The 20,031-nt window shown below is 39.4% G+C and overlaps 1 protein-coding gene and 1 long non-coding RNA gene across 2 annotated transcripts; one reads left to right on the top strand and one right to left on the bottom strand.

Annotated features, from left to right (window-relative positions):
• Nucleotides 1-391: 391 nt before the first annotated feature.
• Nucleotides 392-12,549, top strand: FARSA (phenylalanyl-tRNA synthetase subunit alpha). The gene is made up of 13 exons (XM_081939831.1): nucleotides 392-625; nucleotides 3,343-3,480; nucleotides 3,662-3,760; nucleotides 3,973-4,091; nucleotides 4,660-4,752; nucleotides 5,153-5,281; nucleotides 5,567-5,682; nucleotides 6,570-6,654; nucleotides 7,350-7,449; nucleotides 7,613-7,781; nucleotides 7,897-7,974; nucleotides 9,262-9,376; nucleotides 10,428-12,549. The coding sequence occupies exons 1-13, from the start codon at nucleotides 443-445 to the stop codon at nucleotides 10,531-10,533; spliced, it is 1,530 nt and encodes a 509-aa protein (XP_081795957.1). The 5' UTR covers nucleotides 392-442; the 3' UTR covers nucleotides 10,534-12,549.
• A 365-nt stretch (nucleotides 12,550-12,914) lies between these two features.
• LOC309385469 lies at nucleotides 12,915-17,938 on the bottom strand. Its single transcript, XR_014174230.1, has 3 exons — nucleotides 17,777-17,938; nucleotides 14,262-14,572; nucleotides 12,915-13,543 (listed from the first exon to the last, which is right to left on the bottom strand). It is a non-coding gene; the product is annotated as an uncharacterized lncRNA (long non-coding RNA).
• Nucleotides 17,939-20,031: the final 2,093 nt, after the last annotated feature.

Raw genomic sequence — 20,031 nt, 5'->3', positions numbered from 1 at the left:
TAACCAGTGGAACGGCTTGCCTTCAAAAGAGATGTACAAGGAAACGCGGGGACAGCTTTTAAAGATGTCAACAAAGAAAACATGTCTTTCACGTGTGCGAGGAATGTTTTGCGTGGCTGTTTTTTTTTTTACGAAACACTTTTTAATGCACAATAATGAAATATTGCACTCTATGCTTTACCTCAGATTTGTGTACATTTAGTTTCTAAATACGGATATTAGGCTGGCTTGGCGAGTGCCCAACCATGCTAAGTGAAAAAATGGAAACGAGCATCTTTGAAGCATTAACTCCTGAACTACTTCCCGCTCTGAGCATATGGTAGGCGAACCATTCCATAGCGACTGCGCATCTATAGCACGCTGGTTTTCGTGGAACAAAATGCTCGTCATTACTTCCGCTTCCGGTCACTACCGGAAGTTCCAGATCGAGTTGGCCGGGAAGATGTCTCCCACCATGGCGGCTGCGACAGGCCCTAGTTCAGCAGCAGAATTATTGTTACAGAAGCTGGAGCAGATGGCAGCTGACGGAGAAGCCGGACTCTGTAGCCTGGAAGCAGCAACGGCGCTTGGCTTGGAACACCAAGTCTTGGTCGGGGCCGTGAAGAGCCTTCAGGCGTTAGGAGAGGTAAGAAGACAGAGCAGCGCCAAACTACGCCCCCGAGTGGCGCCACGCAGAGTAAATGCGGCGCCAAACCTCTTGCGGCAGAAAGGGGTGGGTCTAACCGTTGTCAGCCAATGGGCTAGGCAGACTAAGGCTCTGCTGACCAATGCCATTGTTCGTAGATTGCATCCATGTGACTGTGCTGTCCAAGGCTACTCAAGAGTTGTAACACTGTCGATCCCGACAGTGTTTTTATTAAAACAGCGCGCTGTACACAAACTATTTGTTTTTTGCCTTCAAGACTCCTAGGGGTGATTGCCAGGACAAGTCTGCAATTTTCTTGGCAAAGATTTTCAGAAGTGGTTTGCCAATTCTTTCTTCACTGGGCTTTGAATGAGTGACTGGAACTGCTTTGGTCCCCAAGACAGAACTAGAACTCGCAGTGTCTCGGTTTCAAGCCTGGTGCCTCAATTATTTCACCAAATTAGTCCACCACGTTGTAGTCTTAACATTTTATGTGAATCCAAGCCTGTATGGTTATGGTCTTGTATGTCATGGAAACCCCCCAAATTGGCACAATTTAAAAGCCTATTTGTCCTACAAACACAAGTATTGATATAGTTCTGTCTTTTAATTTTTTGAATAGATTCCGTGGTGATCTTAGTGGGTTCCTCTCTTAAGAGGAAGCATCTCAGTGTATTTTGTATTTGAATGAGCCTAGCAGGCAGTGTCAGACTTAAACAGGAGAACATGTTTAAAACATCCTTCAGTTGTAGGAGTATCAGACTGAAATCAAGAATGAATTGTGGGTTTTATGAATTTCTTTTTTTTTTGCATGCCAACAGTTGTTTATAGTATCTTTGCTGCTGGAAAAGATCCTATGCAGCTGTTGGTGTAGCATTGGATAATAAATCTGATAAGTGGTAACGAGATTTATGGCATTAACACAGTTCTTATTGATTGAATTGATAAAGCTATATCATATGTCTTGAGTGAAGGGAGGGGCCTGGCTTTGACACATAGGGTAGGGGAAACTAGGGCCGTCAGGCTGCCTTACATTTTGCTTTGCTCCTGGTCCTAGTCAAAAATGAATGGAATACTTTTAATTAAAGGTCATCAACATGCCATGTTTCTTGGAGCAGTATTATGACATGATGGGAGAGAAAGTCAGTAAAATAAGGGTCTGGTGGACATAGAACATGGACTCATAGGGCCTGGAAGATACCTCGGAAGTCTTCTAGTCAACCTTCTGCCACCCCAGTCAAATGGTTGTCCAGTCTGTTTGTGAAAACCTCCAGTAATGGAGCACCCACAATTCCAGGAGACAAGCTTTCCATAGTTCATATTATGTCTATGGAGATTTTCAGTCATACATGTCATGATTGTCCCAAAGGTGCTTATTCAGGAGGCAACTGGACTTTCTTGTTTTTCTTTGAAGGTGTTTCGCTTCTCATACAGGAGCTGGAGAAGCTGGATGAGAAGTGAAACATCTTCAAAAAGGTCCAGTTGCCTCTGAAAAAGCACTTTTGGGACAATTCATGTTATGGTTATACATGTACACAATTCTAAATAGATTGCTATAATTCCATCAGATTAAAGTAAGACCAATATTTTGCTCACCATTTCCTTATTAATTTATGTTGTGACCTTCAAAGGAAGAAGAAATATAGTACATGTATAGCCCTCAACGTACAAACAGTTCATTTAGTGACCATTCAAAGTTACAATGGCACAGAAAAAAGTGACATGACTGTTTTTCACTTATAATCATTGCAGCATCCCCATAGTCATGGGATCAAAATTCAGATGCTTGGCAACTGAGTCATATTTATGATATCTGCAATGATCAATGGTCATGTGATCACCTTTTGTGATCTGACAAGCAAAGTCAGTGGGGAAGCTATGTTATTAACAACTGCGGTGATTAACAACTTTGGCAAGAAAGGTCGTAAAATGGGGCAAAATTTACTTAACATCTGTCTCACTTAACAACATATATTTTGGGCTCAATTGTAGTTGTAAGACAATGACTACCAGTACACTGCACCTTACCCACCAGCAAATAATAAATAATAATAATCTGAGCTGCAAAAAATGAGATGATACCTGCAAAGTTTAAAAAAACCTCTTTCATTCCATATAATCTTCATTTTGCAGCCTAGATTTAATAGTCTTAACCTCATCATAAATATTTCCAGTTCCCAATTACATTTGATTAAAACTGATCATTGTAATTGAAGAGTAATTAGCTCAGAAAAGGAAATTGTAGTGAAAGATTATTCTAAAAATGCCAATAAAAAAAATTAATGATTGATCTTGGCCCTGGTATATGTGCATTCAGATTGTGCTTAAATATTCCCACATGTAACTGTTGCCTAATTGTCATGGAGAGAACTTCAATTTACAGGTGGGAATTTCATATGGCAAAATGTGAAGAATTCACATAAATGATAGAAAAGGAGTAAAACTAAGCTAGAATCTTCTAAGTTCATGGATGTGCTTTCTTATATAAATGTTAGCCATTTGGGTTTGTGAAACTTAAAAATAACATATGTATAAATATGTTATTTTTCTCACCCACAATCCAAGTAGGTACTGCAGATCAGCAGAAGTCCTGAGGTACTTTAAAACTTTCTAAGAACTCCACAGACTTAAGATTCTTTTATCAAACACAGTACTCTTGGCTTTTTCCCTATTTTTTATTTTTTTACCAAGGAAGATATTTTTGATGTTCTTTTTAGGTGATCGAGGCTGAACAACGTACATCCAAAACGTGGGAGTTGACACCTGAGGGCCAAGAGATTATTCACGAAGGGAGCCATGAAGTCCGAGTGTTTAATAGCATCCCCTCTGAGGGTCTGCTTCAGAGTGAACTCATGGTAAAAAAAAATCCTCATCTCTATATACTTATTGTATTAAATTGTTACCAAGAAATTATTTGTTTGATATTATCTGCTGTGGATCTATATTTAGCATGGATCTAAATTTAAGTTCTTTTTTGCTGATTTGATTCTATGGCTTCTGATCTGATGAGATAATGTTTACCTTGTTTTACTGTAGAAGCTGCCAAGTGGAAAGGTGGGATTCAGCAAAGCAATGTCCAACAAATGGATCCGGCTAGATAAGAGCTCAGAAAATGGCCCTCGGGTATTCCAGGCAGTGAGTAATCAAAATTCCTATCTGTAGGGTGTCCCTGTTTCTGCAGCATTATATTTTTGCTCCCTAACCGTCCAAAGTGAAACAAAAATAGTACATATTTAAGAATGAACTAAATAAATTCAGTGTTGCTTTAATACTTTTGGATCCAAGAAAAACAGGAAGAGAGTGAGAACTTTGCACTTCTATCCATTGTGAGTTTCTTTCTCTCCTAGATAGAATCTGTTCAGGACACTGTAAGGAAAAAGCTGCTTCAAGTTCAGAAGGGAGAAACTAACTGTTTAGACGAGAAAGATAAAAATGAACTGAAGAAACGAAAACTCCTAGCAGAAGTGTAAGTTTCCATTTTAATATCTGTTATGCTCAATATGTCTTTTGTTGTGTAAGCTCTTCATACAAGTTTCTTCGGTTATGTTTCCTAGGTTATTCTGTTTCAGGGTTTGAACAATATTGCAAAGCATTCAAGAAAAGAGGTAGTCACTCTGCAGTTAATTACTTCATTTATATTCTTATTTTTTCCAAAAAGGAGCCATGGCCAGCACGACTGGTTGAATAAATCTTTGGCTATGGGGATTTGAAAATGGATGAATTGGATCCGTCTTTCTCATTAATTTCTACTCCTTGTGTTGATAATTCACTCCTGGAGTTTTCACCAACAATTTGTTTTGTTTCACATATATTCTTTCTTGATTTGATTAATTTTTAAGGCAATTTGCTTTCATGCTCAGTACAGAATCATATGAATACATTCTGTGTGTGTGTCTGTGTCTGTGTATGAGAGTGTGTAAGTTAATGAATTGCTCTAGTTTGCAAATCTCTCATGGAATACTCTGCAATAGAATTTTGAATGATTCTGCTTTCTTCCCAAGAGATGATGCATCAAAACTTGTGTTTCATTTTAGGACCATAAAGACATATTGGGTTAAAAAAGGAAGTGCTTTTAGCACGACTATTGCTAAACAAGAGACAGATCTTACACCAGAGATGATTGCCAGGTAAGCAACTTATGATGTCACTTATAGTATGGTCCTGGTTAAGTTTGGATCTGGGGCTACAAATTGCCATTTCTGTTTGGAATTTTCTTTTGATTTCTGCATGTGGACCTTGGTTACAGGTTTGCTTCACTATATAGAGTCAAGTTTCACCCATCACAGTCTTACATCTGACAGGATGCTAAAATGGATTCATAACTTCAAACCCTTCCTGGCAAAAATTTTAACCTCCCTGTTTTCAATTGTGTTTGATTGCCTTTATGTGTAGTTTAAAAAATGAGTGTGATTTTTTTTTTTAATGAAGACATATTGTTGCAATGGAAACTGTTCTCAAAGAAATCACAGCCTATTGCTAAATGAATTATCTTTCTCGTGTTCTTCCTGTTTCCCCCCATACTTGCAGTGGTTCTTGGAGAGATTTGAAATTCAAGTCTTATAATTTTGAGGCACTGGGCATTATGCCTGAAAGCGGCCATCTCCATCCATTGCTGAAGGTCCGCACTCAGTTTCGGCAGATCTTCCTTGAAATGGGGTATGTACTAAATAATATATGGGCAAGAAAAGAGTAAACTCAAACATACCCATCTTTGGGATTCAGTAACATTGTATACAAAATAATGGCTGCTAGGAAAATGCAAGTAATTTATTTTTGTTAATTGGGTGTAAATAATTTCCTCTGAGAAGTAGCTAGAGCAAGTCCCCTTTGATGGCTATTGTGGCTAGATGTGATGTTTTTCCCTGTGCTAATGTCAGAGTATAAGCTAGGCATGGGACCCATTCCCTTAATGTTTAATTGAAACTTTGTTTCCCTCTTCAGTTTCACAGAAATGCCCACCAATAATTTCATTGAGAGCTCCTTCTGGAACTTTGATGCCCTCTTTCAACCACAGCAGCATCCAGCCCGAGACCAGCATGACACTTTCTTTATGAAGGGTTGGTTCCACTGTTCATCTAAAATATAACAACTTTTATCTCTTGTTATGTCAGAGTGAAGAATATAAGTTTGGTTTCCTTTTAAGGCTGATTTGGAGCTGCAGGTTCCTATGCAGTTCCTACAGAGATCTGGTCAGGCACATGCATCCAGGGGCCACTTAGTTCCCATCTAAAATGCGTAGCTGCCCTTATTCTGTGTATTTTTACAAATTGAGCAATAAACATTGGAAGATTTAGGATGTTGTCTGCATGCTATGGATATGAACCAAACAGCTCCATGTGAGGAACCTGCCAACATAAGGAAGGAGTAAAAATGAAAAGAGAATATAGAGTATATGAGAGTATAAGAAAGGAGCTAACGGCAATCCTATAGTGTAGCCTGCTGTTAACACTGCAAGTCAGAAGTCAAGATAAACATCCATCAATTTCTCCTTGTCCCTTCCCTTCCCTAGAAATACCCTTTCCTTGGACAATACCAAGTAAAGTCCATTGCTTTCATTTCCCTTCCCATCCCAGACCTCCTCTTTGAATAAATTCAGCATTCATGTTTGTCCCAATTTGAGTATTCTAAATCTAACTTTTTATCGTTTTGTGAATGGGTATGCTCACTATGAATACCATTTTGAGAAGTTGTAATGCATATCATTATATAATTCTAGTTGGAGTCTTCCATAGAAATTCCTCTTTTTAAGATGCTTTCTGTAAATATACTAGGATGTGGCACCCATTTTTCTCTGGGAAATAATAGCTGCAATATGGTTTTTATGTTCTTGCCTTGAGTCTAGATAATGATGAAGGCAACAGCTGTAAACTCTTCTTGCTCTTTTTGAGTGCATATGGAGCCTTTGCATGTCTGGATACTTTTCTACAAGTTTAATTTCTTTCAGATCCTTCTGAAGCAATTGACTTTCCCATGGATTATTTGAAGAGAGTAAAGAGGGTGCATTCACAAGGAGGGTATGGTTCTCAAGGGTGAGTTCATTAACATGCTTTATCCTGACATTGTGCAAACCATACAGTAGAAAAGCATGAATAATTGTTGTGGAGAGTTCAGTGCAACAACTGGCATAGGAGGACTTTTTTCTTGTTACTGAGTCTAGAACATGAAGGGAGATACTTTGCTGTGAAACCTGTGACATTAGAGAAGGCAAAGATGGGAGATTTGATGCTGACACATGAATTCAATAGTGGAATCCTAGCAATTTTTGGAGCTGGTTCATATTGAGTAAAAGTGTTATTGTATAGCAATAGCATTTATATTTATAATCACCCTGTAGCACTTTACACAACTCTCTGGTCTGTTTACAATGCTAGCATTATTTGCATATTGTTTCCAGCAATCTGGGTCCTTATTTTACTGGCCCCGGAAGGATAGAAGACTGAGTCAAACTTGAACCCCATCAGGATTGAACTCCAGGCGTGGGCAGAGTTTGCCTGCAAGACTGTTCTTTAACTACTGTGCCACTAAGACTCTCTATACACTAGAAATGACAGAATTTTTAAACATTAGGTCTAGTGGATCAACTATTTTTTCTTCTTCTGCAAAGAAATCACATTTATGCTGATTTGTCAAGTCATGTAACTCATATGAATTGCTTCTCATATGAAATGCATATGAAATGCAATTCCTGCATTTTTATGTTAATCTGTTCCCTTCCTCCTTTTAGTTACAAATATGAATGGAAACTGGAGGAGGCTAGGAAGAATCTTCTTCGGACACATACCACAGCTGTCAGTGCCCGGATGCTCTATCAGCTAGCACAGCAAGTAAATACTAGGGGGTTTTCTTTTGTAGTTTGAAGAATACTTGCATTGCAAACCCTTGTTACAAAATATTTGTGGGTTTAAAGCTGATAGAACTTGATGAGAATAAAACTGGGTATTTTAATCAAATGAAAATGCCAAGCTATGATAATTGCTTCTACCACAGGAGAAGTTCACACCAACCAAATACTTCTCCATTGATCGTGTCTTCAGGAATGAGACATTGGATGCTACACATCTGGCAGAGTTCCACCAGATTGAGGGTGTGGTGGCTGATTATGGTTTGACACTAGGGGACCTTATGGGTGTCCTGAAAGAATTCTTCACCAAACTGGGTAAGAAATGGTGGAAAGTCAATGTGCAGGATAAAGGGCAGCAGTTTAGGCGATGAGCTTTTTAGGTGTTATTTTTCCTTTTTCCAGAAACTAGCTTCTTCTTTCTATGTAACAGGAATCACACAACTGCGCTTCAAACCTGCTTACAATCCTTACACAGAGCCCAGCATGGAGGTTTTCAGCTACCATCAAGGTGAATTTTAAAAAAAAAGATATAAAAACAAAAGAATTGTGTGGTTGAAGTGTAGTTTTGGCTATGGCAGAATTTGAGTGCTCTTCCCTCTTCAAATTAAACAGTTTCCCCAAACAACTTAGTTGATTTACAAAATACCTTTGGCAGTAAAGATCAATCATGCAAAGTACCGGTAATACTGAAAGCAACTTTTGAGGAAATATCAATAAGTCTGTTTTCAGCTTACTTTCAGCTTGCTTCCACATCAGTCAAGAAAGCATCAGTTGCATGCCTATTGTCTGCTTTCATTTCAGCCATTGGTAATTCCTTTACGACTCTAATTGCAAAAAATTGAGAATACACTATAACTGAGGAAACTTTTCCTCTGTGTTAACATACTTTGAAAGCATACTTTGTCATCATCTGTTTATTGGAGTTCTTCTTTGAGGTCCTTGATATTTAAAGGAAATACCTCCCTCTAAACAAAACACTTTTAGAACACAATGACAACATTTTCAGTCTTTCAGATTAAATGGGTAGCTCATTTAGGCCTCATTTCCCCCTGCCCCTTATAAAATATAATAAATACCTTACCATATTCTCTTTGGGGTATGGCTGTTCAGCTAATAAATAAATAAAAATGCTTAAAACCCATAAGATAATTCATTTCAGGCGATTTCAGAGGAAGGGGCAGAACATATAAGAACCTGAACAAGGAAGCAAAAATCCCCAGTAAAATCAAAAAATTTTAAGGATTCTTTAATTTCTAAATCCTGGGGGCTTCATAATCAAACATTATTTTGTTTGTTAGATACTTTGTTATCCAAAGATTCTACAAAACACTCCTAGAATTAGTATCCAAGCAATTTAGACTTCAGAAGCATAGCTTTTATACGATGCTTGTGTTCTATCTCTGTTTTACCAACTTCAAAATGCAAATACATCAGAAAATTTGGACCCAAACTTTCATTTTGCTTTCCAAAACTGATGTAGAGTTGGTCAAAGCTTAAGAAACCTGTCCTTGATTTAATCTTGTAGAAAATTGAGTAAGAGCTAGATATTACTATCTTGTCCTGTTTTACACCATTTCAGAATATCCCTTCAGCCATCAACCTGACATATTCCTTTCTACCTCTCTTTGTCAGGAAGGGACCTGCATTTCTATATTGCTCAGAATCCCAGCAGGAAGTGCTGAATGGATTCCAGTAACCAGGCTTGAGGTCTACCCAGTAACCTGAAACCCTTGGCTTTGTGTATCCACATTCGAACTTTGTCAGTTTAACTATAGATATTTCTATTTTCTTTCAGGATTAAAGAAATGGGTGGAAGTGGGAAATTCAGGAGTCTTCCGCCCAGAAATGCTGCTGCCTATGGGCCTGCCTGATGGAGTGTCTGTCATTGCCTGGGGGCTATCTCTGGAACGGTGAGTGTGCTGTCTGGCCAGAAGTCTCTAAAGGCCAAGGGCTACGTATATTTGTGGGAGAAACTATGAAGTACCTCCCATAACTCATATGATCCCTTTCTAGGATAATTAGCACATGAAACTAATCTATGGGAAGCTTCAATTTGCCATTTTTAATTTAGATTTATTTAAACAATACAAGAATAACTATTAAAGTCAATCTCGGCTAATAAAGACAAATTGTACACTAAGAAAACTAAAGAGTAATTCTGGGGGGAAAAGAACACAAAAACAACCCAACTGCAGAGCCAACTAGAGATAGCACTTACTCTCAACCAACCCACACAAGCCCCCCCAGCAGTACACCTCCCAATGACTGTCACCTGATATAACCTATCCATCACAAGATTCTAATTGATGACTCACACCTGACCTTCACATGACATACCCACACCTGAAGCTCTTATAAACAGAAGAACACTGACATTGACATCCCCCTAAACTCCATTGAAAATGTTATCTGGCCTGATAATGAAACATTCAGAAACCAACCCACAAGCTCGGAGAACAAAGCTTCACCCTCAAAGAACACAATATATTGATACAATATATAAGCATTTGTCTAAATAAAATCCTATTTAAGAAATCATTAAAGTCAACATTTGAACCAATTAAATATCTCCAGTATAGGAAGATGGTAACCAACCCTTTTAAAATTCATCCACTTCCTTTGTGCAGACATAATCAGTTCTTTTAGATCAGGCTAGATTAGATCAGTGCCTTGGTCCATAGGATCTAAGTCCAAAGGATGGTCCTTGTAGGGGTACGATAGATCCCCAGTGGTTGGGGGGAGATAGGTGGACATTGTATTGTGAATTCCATTCTAACTGTCCATGTGTTACTTGTCTTTTTCCTTGAGTCTCCATTGTGACTCAGTGCATTATTGTCTTTTGCAGGGAGGGCCAGTAGTTAGCAACTGCTTCAGATTGCCTGCCGTTTTGAAACGGTGTGTACTTATAGTTAAATTGTTTCCATCAAATTTTTTGTGAGACTTTTCTTTCTTCTCTTCCAGGCCCACCATGATCAAATATGGCATCAATAACATCCGGGAATTAGTTGGTCACAAAGTCAATCTGCAGATGGTATATGATAGCCCACTTTGCCGCTTGGATGCCTAGGGCTTAGAAACCTGCTGCTCTCTTCATATCTTCTTATTTATTGAAACTGCTCTTTGCCAGTGAGCAGATTGGACCTCCAGGCTGCTTGCTGCTGTAGGGAAAGTAATAAGACCATAGGGAAGGCACCTAGTCTTCATTTACAGTAGCAACATCTTGGATCAAGATTGAATGGATTCTCCTAGTCATAGTCCTATTTATGCGCACATTAGATATGTCTCAACATGAAATTGGAATGTGATAATTCAAATGATAAGGGCAGTTTCAGTTATCTGATTTCCTTGTAATGCAACTGGGCTATCATGCCATCAAGGTCTTTGGAATGAAAAAAAAATGATTTCTCACTACTTTCCTTCATCGTTTCAGTAAAGTTCTGGTATTTTTTATTTTTAACAGTTACAAGTAAAAGAAAAAATCCTAATGTGCAATGAGAATCTGTGAACCAGCAATGGAGATGGAAAAAACCAGCTGCTGCTTGACTAAGGATTGGTGGCCATTGATTATGAACTAAAATATCCCAATTAATGACATAAAAAAAGTTTCAGAAGGGCAGTCTCTAGGCTGATGTTAAAAGGTGGAATCACTATAACAAAGCAGTCCATAGCTTATTCACCTATTTGCTATGATGAGACTTTCCCTTTCAGTTCTAGGAGCCTTGTTTGGCATAGGCTTGTTCTGGAAGACTATTTTGTCTTCATCTTTGTAGTCCTGGTGTCATACGCGGAGTTGTTTCTAGGGTTATATGTACTTCCTCAGCCTGGGTCGGGGAACATGTGCAGGTGGGAGTTCTGGTCAAAAGTGAAGGCTGGAAACCTGAAACAGTTGAGGGCTCTGGTTCATCTTTGTCTGGATCCTCTGGCTGTGGCCCCAACAGGCAGTCTAGAAAGAGAAATTGAAGAGAGCATATCAAACAGCCTCAGAGACTGTTTTATCCTAATCTTTATTGAGTAGTAGTAAAGATGACACATAGCCACACCCTGTAATTGATACACTATAGGTAAATTCCTATAATAAAGGAAAGTTGGTAGATTGATCATAATAAAATAAGACAACTTTCTGTGATAGCTTCAGACTTTCATGACTGAAATATTTCTTGCAAATCTGTGTTCTACAAGTTCCATATTATAATCATTCCCCATGCTTGAATATAGCATGAAAGTAGTGCAGGGGTCAGGATAATTCAGTTAAATTCCTAGCTGTGCAGTAATAAAAAGTTTAAATGGTTGTAGTTCATTGGTAGTTATGAACTGAGTTTTAGTGTTATAGCACTTAAGAAGAATTCTAGTGATTTCCTGCTATATTTTTCCAGGACAGAGAAAAGGCCTGAATTTGGGGAAGGGAGGGGTCAGGAATTCCAGAAAATGTTGAACATATTCTGCAAGAGAAACAACTATCAAAAACCAATTTCCTCCTGTGTTGAAAGGAAAGCAAAACATACGAGCCATTGGTTATTTTTTTCAAATAACCTAAAAACCTACAAACCTCAAAAATCCAAAGTCTATGTGATATTATCTGTCCTGACCACATTAAAATCTAACTCACTGTTAAGATTGCCTCTTCTTCTAGATTTTAGTACTTATGACACAACTTGCAGTAATTATTATTATGGTTCATTACACAATCAATTAGATGTTTACACTGAATTTGGTATTTTTACCCCTGTATCAAGTCTTCTCAAAGATTTGGGATACGTTTTTAGGAGTAATCAAAGGTTACTTTCTTATTTTCTGGGCTCCATAGTTGAATATGGAATTTGAAGCTGATCTCTTAATAAATGACATGAACTTGCATATATCTCATGCACTTCAACTTCTGCCAGAGGAGAAGAAACCACAATTCGTATGTGTCAGTAGTATGAAGTGATAGGTGTGCTGGGGACACCCTTTGGTCCACACTTGGAAATGTATTCCCTTGTTTTGGACTTCAAGTTTTGCAATGCGATGTCTGGCTTTAAATACTACTAATATGTATATTAAATGTATATTTGCTGTAAAGCATATTAAAATATATTCCTTTGTATTTGAAAGTGCAAATTGATGCAGAAATAGGGTAGACAGATTTATAATAATAGTCAAAACTGACATGCATTGAAGAACAGCATAGAACAAACATGATTCTAGAATTACACTAAATATAGTATTTATGATCACTACTATAGCTGATTTAAGTGGTATGAGCATCCATTTAATTTTGCAGTATTTCTGAGTACAGATCTACTCCCTGTTTTCCTGATATAATGGAAGGCATATATTAGGGGAAAAGATTCTCACCCAGGATACATTACATATGGGGGGAAGTTATATAACTCTGTCTATATGTTGAAACACAGTAATCCATAGAATTTTTGGAGAACAGGTCTTATTTTCCATATATTAAGTTGCAGTTGACCATACTGAGAAAAAGGATTTTTTACTCTTAGTTTTGAATATTGAGATGGTACAAGGGCAGAGAAAAAGTTATGGAGTACATTTATGCTCCTCACCATTTCAGTTCTAAGAGTACGTGGCTCTTTAGGCCTATATATTCCTGAAATAATAAGTAACATTTACTGAAAGTAGAGAATTAAGATTTATTATGATTCTGTAATTGTCTTCTATGCCTGGCATGATATTGCCTTTTCCCATGATGACCAATCAGTACATCACTCAAAAATAAGACTGGTAGTCCTCAACTTACAGCCATTTATTCAGCAACTGTTGGAAGTTAAGATGGTGCTGGACAAAGGGACTTATTACCAGTCCCCAAAGTTACCGTTGTTGCAGTACCCCTGCAGTCATTTGATCAAAATTTGGGTCCTTCGCAGTCTACCAGCACTTATGAAATATCACAGGGTAACTTCAGTTCCCTTACCTACCTTTCCCCACCCCATCTGCTTTCCCTGCATTCTATATAGCCCCTGCCACTCTTGCCATCTTCTTGCTCCATCTGATGATCAAACATGCTCTGCCTGGTCCTTTGTTGGCTGCATAAAGCTTTCTTCCCTAGATCATGCATGGCAGTTTCCTCACAATACCTGGGAAAGATGGCCTTACACGGAGCAAAAAGACAGCAAAAGTCAGATGGGCTGTGCAGCACAAGGTGGATCTGAAGTGTAGGGTGATGAGAGGACTTTCAGTCAGACTGGGCTGGAATGGCTGCAGTTTTGCATGGCGCTGTGGCTCTGGAGCTTCTTGCAACCCCAGAGCTATAGCACACCAAGAAGCCCTTTGGGCCTTTCAGCTGGGGCAGCTGAGGCCTCAGGCCTACAGCTCAGCAGTTTTTTGCAGCCCTAGAGCCATGGCATGCCAAGAAGCCCCGTAGTCATAGCATGGCAAACACCCCTAAAAACCATGTAATTCTGGGGTGCTTGCTGCCCCAAATGGCAGACTACAAGGTAGCCAAAAGGGGAGCGGAGGGGAGTTGAAAAAGAAGACATCTCTTGAAAGAATCTAGGGTTGGGAGGACCAAGTCCAAAGTGCCTTGTATTGGAAGAGGTCTTTGGTTATCAACTGTGGAATATGGGTAACAACAACAATGGGAAGTGTTGGAATCGCCATTACTAAGCGATGTGGTCACATCATCATGTTGTGATTAACAATTGCATCGCTTAGTAAATTCTGGTCCCAATTCTAGTTGTAAGTCAAGGACTACTTATAATTTATATAGTTATAATGAACTTAGCATTTTGCCATAGAACTTGCATTTAAAAACTGTACATCTTAAAGTGGTTGCCTCAGCAGCACTGCCCTTACCTGCTAGGTCATGAGCCAGGTCCTTGATTAAATGACCAACAATAGCATAGGCCACACTCACGATCACCATGGCAGCCATGAGCATATAAAGCACAGCCTTGGGCACAGGGATGAAATCAAGAGGTGGAGGCTGGTAGTCACTGTAAAGGGGCTGCTCATCAGAGGAAGAGGAATATTGGGATAGAAGGGCCATGGTCTCTGTATGATTTGAGATGCTGATGTTTGTTAGCTGTATCTGTGAGGCAAGTTCCATACTCCAGCAATGTTGAGTCTGGCTGCTTGTGAAAGGAGACTGCACAGCCTCTGAGGATCTGAAACATAAGCAAGAAGGAATATGTTTTGGTTAGTATGGATCATGCCTGGTTATTAGTAGCTTGACATAAACCATGGATTTGTCAAATCGTTTTCCATATCAGGAATTTGGGGCTGATGTGCTCATTTGGATTTCTAACCATGTGTTCAGGATATTTTCATTAAACGATTGTGTCAAGCCGGCCTCCCTCAGCAACCAAGAAAGAAACCACTTAACTCCATTTTGCAGAATTAAGAGTACTTTTACTGGTTATGAAAAGATAGTAGCTAAGCAAAGCAAGATCTGAGGGAAAAGCGTGCGAAATAATACATATCAATATGTGACCAACCCCCTCCCCCTGGTAACTCTCATCCCATTGCCCAATCTGTAAATCCCTTAGGTGTCATGTGAGTTCCATCTTCAAGGAGCATCATCAGGTAGATATAAGGACGGTTGGCCTTGACCGACACCAAACGCTAATCTCCAGCATGCGCAGTAACGGTGACACCAAAACTCCCACTTTACAATCTTTCCTGTACTAAAGCTTGCCCTACCAAATACCAGGCCCCCCTTCCCCGTTTCAATGGCAGCCGAAAGCAAACAGCAAAACAGAGGCTGACAGATTGTTTTGGAATATCATTATGATATCATCCCTAGTTCTTCTCTTTGTTAGACCATTCATCATATGGTTTAGCCTCCAGAATCCTTATAATTTTTGTTGCTCTTCTCTCTACTCTTTCTAGGATCTCAATATCCTTTTTGTATTATGGTGACCAAAATGGATGTAATATTCCAATATGATGGATAAAGCAGTGCAAAATCCTGCTACAAGAAGGCAAATTTATTGCTTCATGCTATATACAGTGTACTCTACCTCAGATGCTCTATATGCCATCGATATTTAGCAAAGTATCTGGCATCCTTTTGTTGTCATTGTACATCATGTATACAACGAAATTGGTTATAACGAAATAATACAACGAAAGAATTAAAGAATTAACGCAACCATTTTGTACTAATGAAGTTCAAGCTCACTAATTCTCTTGAATATTCTAATATTTGGGGGACATTTCTGTACCCTTTAATAGAGCAATTTCGAGTATGTGGCAGGAAAACTAAGTGGTACAGTACCCACCAGTTATTTATCATGTTCATACCAAAAGGAAGATGCAAATTTAATAAAGTCTGTTGTATTAATCTGGTTAATCTTCAACATCAGTTCTGTCAGTGCTTTGCTAATGACATGGTCGCCCAGGCTGTTTTGTAAATTCATTTGGGATAATTTATGGTTCGCTGTGTTTGGCACACTTGAAAACTGGATTGAATTGCTTTGGTTAACAATTAATCAAGGCAGCCATTACAAGTCTTTAAATTGTTCTATGCACTCGTGTAATATGAATTTCCTAATCAAGTGTTCTCCATATAAGTACTGCGATTATTGATAAGGTTGGCTCCCCAAAACAAATACTTTTAAATAAAATTTATTTCAATTTTTGCTACCAAATGCCTGATTTTTGACTACCACAGAACAACACAGCTCTTCTCCTACAGGAATATGACAATGAATCTTTACGGGATTACCTGGGGTTATCTACTGTCTGTCGTCCACCCCCAGTGAAATGCCACCTAAGCTTGAAGTTAAAGTGAGAAATATCTGTTTCCACAAAGCCTCAACTCAACATCACCTCCTAGGTGTGCTCTACAGATTATTTGCCATGGGGAAGCAGAGGGAGAAAGTGGACAACTAGAGGACCTGAACAATGAGGTGTACTTCATAAAAAAATATGAAATTATCATATTGTAGATTGGTGTAGAGGGGTTACGGTAGTAAAAAATTCAATTTGGGGGGAGGGAATAACATGGTTTCCTACAGCAATCTGTCTCAGTCCAGTTGGCCTTCCTGAAATGAAGTACTTTAGTTTATATAATCCACAACCAGAATAGCTATTTTGATGTGGAATTAAGTTTAAAGATCAGCACACAAGTTATCAGGAATCTAGTTGAAGCTCCCATTTCAGAAAATTGTGTTACTTTTGTTTATTTATTCTTACCTTTCCCAGGCAAGTTACAACAACACATAAGATAATGCTTTTTTCCCTTATGCTTGATACTATCATGTATGTATGTATGTATGTATGTATGTATGTATGTATGTATGTATGTATGAATGAATTCTCTAAAATAATTTAATAGGAAAATGCTCTGTGTCTGCTTATAAACGTTTATGATATAGAGACAGAGTTGGCTTATTGCCAGTGATTGAGCCTGCCACTTCTGGTAAAGTTGAATTTTGAAGGCTTTGCCAAGAATTAAAGTCTATTCCAAAACAATTATATTTTGCCGGTTGTTGCCATAGTCAAACAATAATGTTTATTTCCCCTTAACATGGGGTCAAGGTGGTGGGTTTGATTATAGATTAAGGAAACTACCATAAAAATATTTGGTGAGTGAGTGAGTAACCTAATGCTAAAAAGTATCTATATATCCGCAGCTCCTGTTAATGATGTTTTTCTCCTTTTTGTATTACAAATATTACATTGTTTGGTGTGCTTCAGTGCTATTCATGTCTTTTCAGCAGTATTCTATGGCTTTAAAAAATGCTCACAAGCTGCCTATTTTATTGAAAACAGCCAGATTTTCATTTGCCCAAAAATATTATCCTGCCTGTCTTAGTTAATGTCAGTAAGGTTGCTGAGCAAAGAGCAAGGACTTTGTGGAATCCCATTCCTTTTCTCTTAAGCCTCCAAGCATATTAAGATTTACAAACCTTAAAATAGCTGCCCTTTTCTCTGGTTGTTTTAGTCCTTACACAGTTATGATTTAAACACGCCAACAAAACTGGTGTTCCAGATCTGACCCTTCTAAATGAATAATCCTCAGTGATTAGCTTTAGTTTATCTCTGTCAATACACGGGCAAAAAAAGCTTCGTTCAAAGAGATCCAAGAAGCTCTTCGAAAACATTCACCAAGCCAGAGCAACCAATGGGCTCCCCTAACCTTGGGGGCCCGTTCCCGCCAGCGAACAGATGCAAAGCCTTTTTTTCCCTTATGCTTGATACTATCAATTATTATAATACCATCTCAGTAATAGTTGTGTAAAGGCAGGTCCGGAAAAATCTGAACACCCTATCATAATTCTTTGTTGATACCCATAGCGCAAAGTTTGTATTCTCAGGCTGCACAGTTATGAAATGTCTCTCCCCCTCCCCTTCCCAAATCTCACCAGAGTGGCGGGATTTCCCCACCTCGAAGGCGCTCGAGCGGTCTTCTTCAAATGTTTGCAGCTGCAGCAGTTAGAAAGCGGCAAAGCGCTGTCACCCGACAGAAGTCAGACAATTCTGTCGCTGCGGCTCCTGTGGCTCTGCCAAAGCAGCGCGAGAGATTAAGAAACGGTAGGCTTAGCTCGCCTTCCTCCAGCTGAAAATCTGTCAGAAGACATGCCGGGGAAACCCGGAGGAAAGGCTCCACCTACCCTGTGATGTCACTGAAGAGTTCCCTATTCGGAGGATCTAGTTTAGCTCTCGAAAACTCCTAGTACAGCATTAGATTAGAAATCATAGCAATTGGCTCGCTCGGGCTGTTAAACTAAAAGAGAAGAAAGGTCCGATGGATGTCAGCATCCCCCCCCCCCCCAAAAAAAAAAACCATTCTGAGGATTTCCCCAAACTTCCTCTACAAGAGGCTCCTGGATCTTCATATGCTGGATCTGCCGCCCACTACAACGTTCCTTACCTTTTTGGAAACTTAGTAGTTTCTGCTCTGCCACCTGTCTTCTAGGGACCTAACATTCATCCTGTTACATGATTTGCTCCACCATCTAATTGCACTTCCAGTTTGGGAAATGTTTGTGCAAAAATCAGGTTCAGTGTAGTGGTTAAGGCAATAGACTAGAAATGGATATAGATATATGGATATATCTCATATATCTCCGTATGTATGTATGTATGTATGTATGTATGTATGTATGTATATCTCCATATATCTATCTATCTCCATATATATATGGATATATGTGTGTGTGTATAGACACACCCACACACCCACACACATAGTCATAGAATGGATTCCACTTAATACAAAGCGTCCACAAGAGAGACCTAAAACAAGATGGAGCGATGACATCAGCAAGTATTGTGGGTCCAATTGGCAAAGGAAAGCTCAAGACTGCATTGGTAAGGTACATGTTCTTATTTATTTACTGTCTAAACTTAATGCTACAAGTAAGACAAAAAGTTTAAAATGCTAACTGCAATGCACAATTCATGTTTCTAATCAAAACTGGTGTTCTTATGCACTAGAAAAAACCTCCTAGGAATGTCTAGTTGGACCAATGACCCTTACCTTGAAGGAACTATAGTCCTTCTAGGAACCCTGCCCCCAATCTAGTAATAACAGAGGAAAATATAATATAAAGCACCCAAGGATCATCTTGCAGGCTAAGATTTTCTTGTACTTTGCTGTTTGCTGAGTTGTAGTCAAACAATAGTAGAGTAGCAAGATGCTATCTGCATGAGATAATGTTATCAGAGCCAAGAAATCATGAGTCATTCCTATTATTAGTCAAAGCAATAGTGTTAGATCAGGGCAATGAGAGGACAGACTCAGGATCAAGGTAACAACAGCTCTTTATTCACAGACAAGTGTGTACAATCCAGCAACTGTTAGGTCTGACAGCTGTCCTTTTATAGGGAGCTGTCAGACCTCTCAACCAATCAGGTTAAACCTAGGCTCCCGCCTAAATGGAGGACTGGAGTGGAAACCACAGCAGCTTGTGTGGATATCTAACACACCTCCCCTCTTGGTTGGAGTGTTCCTATTCGTTACGTAGTCTTTTAGGTAGGCGGGTCTTTGCCTAACTCTGGCAGACCTGTGCAGTTCATTTTGAACCGGTTCTTGGAGCAGCTCGGAGGGACCTTTGTGCTCCTCAGCTCCTCTCGGTGGAAGCTGCTGGAACTTATACCAGGCCGCGGCTGGAGTCCTTTCAGCTTGTTCACTCGGGGCTTGCTGTGGGCTTGCAACAAACTCAGGTAAGTCTGCCGGTTCGTTCGGGATTGAGAAGTCTGTGGAAGGAGTGACTGTTTGCTCCTTTTGGGTAGGGCCTTGGCGGGTTGGCGTCAGAGTTTCGTCTGGTGCTCTAAGATTGGAGTGGGTTAGGCGACCGCGGAGTTGGTCAATGTGCCTCCTCCAATTTCTACCATCCTCTAGCTCTAACAGATAAGAGCGAGGCCCGGTGATGCCTATCACCGTGGCAGGAATCCACAGAGTCCCCCCTGCATAGTTGTGCGTGTATACTGAATCCCCTATGCTAAAGTTCCGAATTTTGCTAGTGGAGTCTGGGGGCGATGTGGCAGAGTAGTTTGGGTGTAGCCGGTCTAGGTGGGACCTTAGATGGCGACCCATTAGAAGCTCGGTGGGGCTTCTCCCGGTGGTGGCACTAGGAGTAATATGTTGTATTAGTAAATAGTGATCAACCCGTGT

This window comes from Natrix helvetica, assembly GCF_964273705.1.
Source record: "Natrix helvetica genome assembly, chromosome: 1".
Lineage (NCBI taxonomy): Eukaryota > Metazoa > Chordata > Lepidosauria > Squamata > Natricidae > Natrix > Natrix helvetica.
Note: the sequence above shows the minus strand (reverse complement) of the source record. Positions and strands in the feature narration are given on the sequence as shown.

Bases quoted from the DNA above. Each gene is read 5' to 3' on its own strand.
- FARSA (XM_081939831.1), top strand. From the start codon at position 443: ATGTCTCCCACCATGGCGGCTGCGACAGGCCCTAGTTCAGCAGCAGAA. The intron at 3,481-3,661 runs GTAAAAAAAAAT...GTTTTACTGTAG, and splicing joins TGCTTCAGAGTGAACTCATG to AAGCTGCCAAGTGGAAAGGT. The intron at 5,282-5,566 runs GTATGTACTAAA...TTCCCTCTTCAG, and splicing joins CAGATCTTCCTTGAAATGGG to TTTCACAGAAATGCCCACCA.